The following is a 7763-nucleotide window of genomic DNA, read 5'->3' on the forward strand; positions in this document are numbered from 1 at the left end:
TCTCTCTCCCCTGTGCACTCCACACAAAGTCCCAGGCTGACCATCCATGCGCCCCAGGCTCAGGGCAGCTGGCAACCCTGCTGGAGGTTTCATGCGACCTATTCATCCGTTATGACAAAGCAGCCCCTGAAAAGACGAAGCGCGCTCCCATCGTGTGCTGGCGCCTGGGCACATTCCACTTCCACTGGTAGCTGCACCAGGGGGGTCCAGGGCTCTGGCAGGCAGCTTAGCAGAAGCATCTGTGGGCCCCAAGCAGGCCTGCTGGGCGAGCTGACGGCAGTCAGGACCTCAGCCCTAGCACTGTCCCCATCACAGTTCTCAGCACCACCAGAAAGCTCTGTAGTGCCTCTGCCCTCGCCTCACTCTGCTTCACCAGAACTTGCATCTCCGAATTCTCCGTCTCATGCAACAGCTCCGCAAGAAAAAGACAGCCAGCATCATCCTGGGCGCTGAGATAGGCTTTCCATGGCTGGGCACCAGCTTTGCTCATAGCAATTGTCTGGATGTGGACAACCTGCAGCGCGGTCTGTAGGGTGTCAGGGTGAGCAGCTCCATGCCAGGACAGGGCCTGCTTGCAGCTCACATCCAGACTCAGCCAGGTCTTCTCAAACTGCTCGGCAGACAGATGCGCGTAGGGGATTAAGGTGAGGCTGCTGGAGTCGGGATGGACTTCGAACACTTCTTTATTGCCCTCCAAAATCAGTGGCTCTGAAATGAAACAGGAATGGGTGAGGAATGGTACAGGCAGCACTGCTTCCAGGACGACCAGGAGTGTCCAAGGGGCCCACCAGACACAGAACCCCAAAGTTGTACCACGTCCAGTGTCCCCACAGCCTGGCGCCCAGCCAGAGCTCTAGGATCTCCCCAGGGGTAAAGCACAGCAGATATGCAATCGAAAAGGCAGCTTACCTGACGAACTCGCCGTCACTGCTCTAGAGGCCGAGGGGATGGCAGAGGGAGACCTGGCACAGCGAGGCTCTGCTGCCCAATCAGCTGTGATGACTGCCCAGCGTGCCTTGCCGTAGATGGGTGCCAGCGTGTTGAAGTCCGAGGCCCATGTGTTCACAGACCGCTCAGCCTGATCCTCCAGCAGCCCCAGGGAGGGATCAGACTTGGGGCTGCACAACACCCGTTTCACCTCTTCCACCCCAGCTTGTAAGAGACGATAGTAGAACAGGCCACGGTCCCGCACGGCCATGTCTGTCTCCTCCTCTAGGGACAAGAAAGACACGATGGCAGGGGGCACCAAGGCTCACAGAAAATGCTCTGGGCCTCGACAGATGAGCCAACTGTGTTGCTATCAGAGAAAACATGTCGCTGCCCTTTGATGAACCTCCCTCGGTCGCCATCTGCAGACAGGGTCACCCACTCATGGGGGCTGACAGCAACAGGCATAGAAAGGTGATGAATAAGAGGAGAAGAGGCAGAAGGGCAACTTCTGCACTTGATCCTCTACCAGGAGACAGCCAGCCCTCATTTTAATCCTGGTCCAGCACTTTGGGTGGGGGTCACTGCCACCCAATTCTTACTGTTGCTGCTGTACCCATGGAGGTTCTCCCCAGGACCTCTCCAGGCAGGCAGCTCAGCAGCAGTGGTTGTCCCAGTACAGCATGATGCAGACAGCATATGGGAGAGCTGCTGCAAGACGTGCCTACCTATACAGTAGTACAGCAGCCTCCCCAGCATGTCCTGGCACTCAGCAGGTCGGGACAGGAAGAGCCGCACCAGCGACGTCAGCAGCTCCATCTTCACCGCTGGAAACGTCTCTGATTTCACATTCTCCACAAAGTCCTCCAGCACGTAGGGAGCGTTGGGGACCTTCTCCCCGTGCACCCCCAGCAGCCAGACCAGTGCCTGCTTGCCCTGCAAAGCCAAGCACCGCCACAGAGCACTCAGGGTTGAGCCACCCCACACAGGTATCAGGGGGATGGGAACCACCTTGCAGAGCTGGCAACCTAACGCCCGATGAATGGCCTGGCAGCAGCTGCCCACAGCCTCCTCTCCCTCTGGCAGGGTCCTTCCTGAGTCAGCTGAAGCCCAGCCCATCCCCCAGTTGCATTGCCTAGTCCCATGCCAAACAGCACCTCCCCACACTGCTCACTCCCTCAAACAGTTCTGCACCCAGCCCAGCCAGGCGCACACAGGCTCTGTTTATCGCTGGGTAACGGCCAGTGCAGATGCTACACTCTAACCGTCCTCAAACCAGCCAGTGGCAAAAGTACTGAGGGATCAGCTAGGCCCCCAATTTCTACCCAGCCTGTGGGCTGATCCGGACTGTGCGAGAGCCAGCCTACCTCGCTGTCCTGAATGATCTCCTCACAACCGGGCAGAGCTTGGCATACAGCCTCTGTGCACTGGGGACACAGCCACACCAGGTCCCGGAAAGCCTGCACCACAGCTGCAATGGAACAGCATGCTCAGCATCTCCCCGCAGCTTAAACATCAGCAAGAAACCAACCCCCTGGAAGGCTGGGCAGCCTCAATGCCAGCCAGGCTGGGGTGGAGGAAGCCACCACACCGCTCCCTCTGGGAATGTGGAGCACTTTTCTTTAAAGCCTGGTGGCACAGGCTCTGCCATAGCAAGACCCAGAATACACAGGGCTGCAGTGCTGGCATTTGCTGAGGCATCTGATGAAGTAAGGTCGGGCTCAGGGAGCTTATACCATCTCTAAGAGCTGAGACCAGAAGGGCCAATGAGAGCACGTCAAGGTCAGTTTCATAGTTGGTTGGGTCGGAAGGGACCCGAGCAGATCATCAAGTCCAACCCCCTGCCATGGCAGGAAAGAGTACTGGGGTCAAACGACCCCAGCAAGGTGTTCATCCAACCTCCTCTTAAAGACCCCCAGGGTAGGAGCCAGCACCACTTCTCCTGGAAGTTGGTTCCAGATCCTAGCCGCCCTGACCGTGAAGTAGCGCCTTTGGCTGTCTAGCCTGAATCTCCCCTCTGCCAGCTTGTGACCGTTACTCCTGGTCACTCCTGGCAGTGCTCGGGGGAACAGGGACTCCCCCAGTGCCTGCTGGTCCCCCCTGACTAGTTTGTAAACAGCCACAAAATCCCCCCTCAGCCTTCTCTTGTGGAGGCTGAACAGGCTCAGGTCCCGTCGCCTCTCGTCGCAGGGCTTGCCCAGCTGCCCCCTGACCATGCGGGTAGCCCTCCTCTGGACCCTCTCCGTGTTGTCCACATCCCTCTTGAAGTGCGGCGCCCAGAACTGGACGCAGTACTCCAGCTGCGGCCTGACCAGTGCCGCATAGAGGGGGAGGATCACCTCCTTGGACCTGCTCGAGATGCATCTGTGGATGCATGACAAGGTGCGGTTGGTCTTCCTGACCGCGTCCCCACACTGCCGGCCCATGTTCATCTTGGCATCAATGATGAAACATGGGCCGGCATGCTGACAAAAACTTCTGACCTTTCTAAAATGTCTCTTTGCATCTGCTCTCCGTCTGAGTCAGCAGGGGATGGCCCAAAGGCTTAGTCCACATCACACCATGGGAGCAGCCATGACCTGTCCCCACGACTCTCAAGGCACTTATCTAAGGAGGGAGAAGTTATGAAGCCATCCCTGCCCCCACCCTTTGACCAAGGAAATCTCTAGGGACACCTATTTTGTTTGAAACCTCAGCAAGCTGTGGCCAGCAGGACGGGGCTTTCCCAAAGCCCAGCCTAGAGGTGGAGCCATTTCCTGAAGGTGGGGGGGCTGGCAATCTCCTTGACACAACCAGCAGCCAGGAGTTACCTGAAGTGATGTGCTCCTGCTTGAGGCCCAGCAGCTCTGTCAGAATCCCCACGCACTGTCCCGTGTACGTCCTGGCAATGCTGCCTGGAAAAGCGCCACAGGGAACAAGCCAAGCTCTGGTCAGAGACACAGCCCCCAGTGTTCAGGCTACAAGCTCTCTCTCAAGCAAAACACTTTTGGTTCTGAATGTACTTGTGCCTGACATTAGTCAGCAGGCTCTAGTCCTCACCTGGGCTAAAAAAAAAACTCTGGGAGAACCCTGCACTTCTGTTCAGAACAGCTGAGAGAAAAGACAGGGATGGTAAAGGGAAGCTTCCCCTTTGTTGTCCTGAAGGCATTTTACCTTAAAACCTTCAAATGCAAAAACAGGGTCCCTGCAACCCACCCTCACCTCTGTCCCCACAGCACCATCCAGAAGAACCAGACAGTAAAAGAGAAGCCCACAAGGCCACCATGCCAACTGACTGGGAATCAAGTACTTTGGGGTTGCTAATACAATCCATCGACCACACACCTTCTGAGGTCCCCAAGCCCTCCCCAGCTTCCCAGGGTGGGGAAAGGCACGCAGGGCTTCCAGGGGCGCCCCCAGTTCAGACAGGATCCACACAGCCTGTGCTGAGGACCATGCCCACGTTTCTGGGAGATCTGGCTCATTCTGGGTTCAGTGCTTGGACACAGCTCCAGCACAGAGCACTCATTTGGTGCTGGCCCAGGCTCACCTCAGCTAAAGGCGACTCATCTTTCTGAGAGACTTGAGTGAGGTCTCAGCTGCTTCAGAGACAAAAAGAGGACTCTTACCTATGGCAAAGATGGCCCCTTGGGCAAGTTCAACAGACACATCAGTGCAGTAGCCCTTCAGCTCCTCCAGCACCTGCTGCATGTTCTCATCATTAACCAGTTCACACAACACCTCCATCTTCTGGCACTTGATATAGTGGGGCTCTGAGTAGGAACAGAAGAACTTCTTGTAATGGCTGCTGAAGTGGCCAGGGAGGCTTCCGAGAATCTGCCGCACGTGGCACAGGGCAGTGAAGCACAGCTCCCGGCTCTCGGAGGTGCAGGCAGCCAATAGCGGCCCCTTCACCCTCACCAACACGTCCGTCTGCACGTGTGGGTACTCGCTGGCCAGCACCAGGAAGAGCTTGGTGGCTGCCATCACAACGCTGGGACTGCTGCTCTTGAGATACCCATCCAGCAAGTTGAGGATGTTGAAGAGCTCCTCATCGCTCCGGGGCCTGTAGCGCAGAAGAAAGGCCAGCACCTCGCTCTGTCCCCACTGGTCTAGGTCAGCCATTCTGCCAAGGAAAGAGCACAGTAAACAGCCTGTGGCAGATGAGGGCAGCACAGAATCATGTGAAGTCATACAGTGAAATGAGGGTCACCCCAGGACAGCACAGGGGCTGCAACCGCTGCTTCTAGGATGATTTCAGTTCCAGTTCAGGTGCCAGAATTGCAGAAGAAGATACTAAGTTTGTCTCTCAAAAGGAGCTAAGTAACTTACACAGGTCGCAGATGAACTCCCTCCCTCCCTGTGTATTTGTTCCTTCCCCCAGGCAATGGGCCAGAAAGAAACCTTGATGGGGTCCCAGGGCAGCACAACAGGGAAGAGATGCCACCATCTCTTTCCACTGCTAGTTTTGCAACTAGGACTCCAGGCCGGAGGTCCTGTGTGAGGAGAAGCAAATTTCTTCAGGCAGTGGATATGACCTCCACCGCCTTACATGCATGGAGATGTAAATGAGACAGACAGGTTAGAACGCAGGAGGTCTCACAGATGCAGCCTGTGTGCTGTCAAGGAAAACACAAGCTTCCTGTAAAAAAAATGCTGCTCTCTAGTACGACTTATAATGACCAACAGATGGTCACAAATTTTCCCTGGACTTTGCAAGCCAAAGGTTCCCTGTGTCACTAGCATGGCAGGGCATGGTCTCAGATTTCACGTGTGACCTTAGCTTCAGCTTACCCTGGTCCCTTCTAGAATGGGCACCTACGTGCTGCTGCTCCCAGCTATCTCCCACACTGAACCTCCCCAAGCTGACAGCAACAGGGTGCACCTGTTCTCTCGTGTAGCAAGTGCAAGAAGATCCCACTAGGGTGAGGCTCCCAGCTTTGCACAAGTCTGAGGGAGAACAAACCTGTTGAGGAGGTGATGGGCAATGGGCTTGTTGATGACGACTCCTCCCTCCTGCCTCAGAATCTCCTCCAGAGCCCGCAGGCAGTTCACCACTACTATGGGATCTGGGTCACGAAGCAAACTGTACAGTTCGTTCACCAGCGCACCATCTGCAAGGAAGCCACAGTGAGGACAGCAGAGACCCAACTGCTGGGTCCATTTGGGTGATTTAGCCAGAGTCCACAAACAGAAGGGCCATAACAAAGGGCTCGGGAATGGTGAATAACAAAATTTGCAACCCCATCTGGCTTTCTAGTAGCATCTATATATGACACAGCCTCGGCCTACCGAGCCCACCACCACAGAGGCAGATCACAGAGCCCATCAGGTGCCAGAGGCAGCAGCTCAGACATAACACAGAGAAAGGCAGAGGAGAAGAGCTCCAGGCTAGTAAAGAAAAAAAACATGAAAGCACCATTGCTTCAAGGAAACTCGCTCTGCCAGCCTGAGCTGCAGGAAAGGCCTGAGAAGAAAAACCCTTTAAGAATTTGCCTTTGGTTCACAGATAGCTTGCCTGTCCCTCCTGGGATCTAAGGTCAAAACACAGGCCAGATGGGAGGCCCCGACTCCCTGTCCAAGGTATGTGAACAGGCTGCGCATTCCTAATAGACTAAGTGCCACTCTCCCTGCCCAGCACATGTGATGATCACGTATCACCATGAGCACTCAAGCGAGTCTGAGAGCTTCACAAGTGCGGTAAGAGCTTCCTACCAAACAAAGCTGGAGTGTGGTGTTGTCTAGGAACTGTTTTAGCTCAACAGTCTAGCTCCCTTTCAAGGTGTTTTGCTCTCTTGGGACTCTCCCAGTTTTAGGTTATTTTGTTATGCAATTGTAAGCTGTTGGGGTCTTTGCTGGAAAAAGACAACACAACCAGGAAAAAACATACAAACAAACGGGGAGTTGAAACAAGCAAACAGGGAAACCCTCCAGGCTTACCCACTTCAGAGTCCCCTTGGAGGCTCTGCATCTTCGCACAGCCGAGAACCGCTACCCTGCGCACGTAGGATGCTTTGTCCCGCAGGCCGTTCAGAAGGGGCTGCCGGATGTACTCCTGTATGCCGGGCACCCTGGGGACCAACGCACAACACCCTGGATCCCGCAAGCCACTCCGGGGCACTGTGGCACGTGAGCCTGCTTGCACGGCAGGGCCGGGGCTGCTCTCAGGGAGCCCTGCGGAGGACGCCCCTGCAGCTCATGGCACCTGTCGCAGGTGGCTCCGGCCTGTAGCCGGCCTTGCAAGCGCCTCATCGCCCAGCCCCGCGCGCACTCCCTCCGTCTTGAGCAGCCACGTGCGCAGAAAGCGCCCACCCCTGCACACAGGTGCTGCGTTACCTGGAGCACACGCGGACACACACACATGCGCTCGGGGACATGCGTGAACATGCGTACGCCCAGGGCAGGCAGGAGCACATGCACACACCCATGCACACTCAAGGACACATGTGAACATGCACACACCTGGGGGCACACATCCACGCACACTCAAGGACATGTATGAACACACGCACGCCCATCTGGGGACATGCATGAGAACATACATACTGACGTGCACTCAAGGACACATGAACACGCACACCCCCCGGGGGGCACGCACGAGGACAAGCACCCAGACACGCCTCAGGGCAAGCGTGAACATGCACACGCGGGGGCAGGTGCGCACACGTGCACACGGCCGTGGGGAGGTGTGAGCACACACGCGCACGTGAACACGCCCCGCGCACCTGAGTCCGCAGAGTCCGCGCAGCGCCAGGCCGCGCAGCAGGGGGCTGGGGTGCGCGCAGTCGGTGCGCAGCGTGTTGACGGCCAGCAGCGCGAGTTCGGGCTGCCCCTGCGCGTGGGCGCCCACGTACAGC

At 56.6% G+C, this 7763-nt stretch overlaps 1 protein-coding gene across 1 annotated transcript; it reads right to left on the reverse strand.

Annotated features, from left to right (window-relative positions):
* Positions 1–6: 6 nt before the first annotated feature.
* Positions 7–7762, reverse strand: AP4B1 (adaptor related protein complex 4 beta 1 subunit; the record flags this gene model as incomplete). The annotated part of the gene is made up of 9 exons (XM_019513755.1): positions 7–708; positions 910–1212; positions 1656–1863; positions 2295–2398; positions 3738–3821; positions 4536–5032; positions 5873–6020; positions 6847–6977; positions 7632–7762. Coding segments are annotated over 9 exons (2034 nt in total), but the record flags the coding sequence as incomplete, so codon positions are not given.
* Position 7763: the final 1 nt, after the last annotated feature.

This window comes from Gavialis gangeticus, unplaced genomic scaffold, assembly GCF_001723915.1.
Source record: "Gavialis gangeticus isolate Ggan-Ray unplaced genomic scaffold, GavGan_comp1, whole genome shotgun sequence".
NCBI lineage: Eukaryota > Metazoa > Chordata > Crocodylia > Gavialidae > Gavialis > Gavialis gangeticus.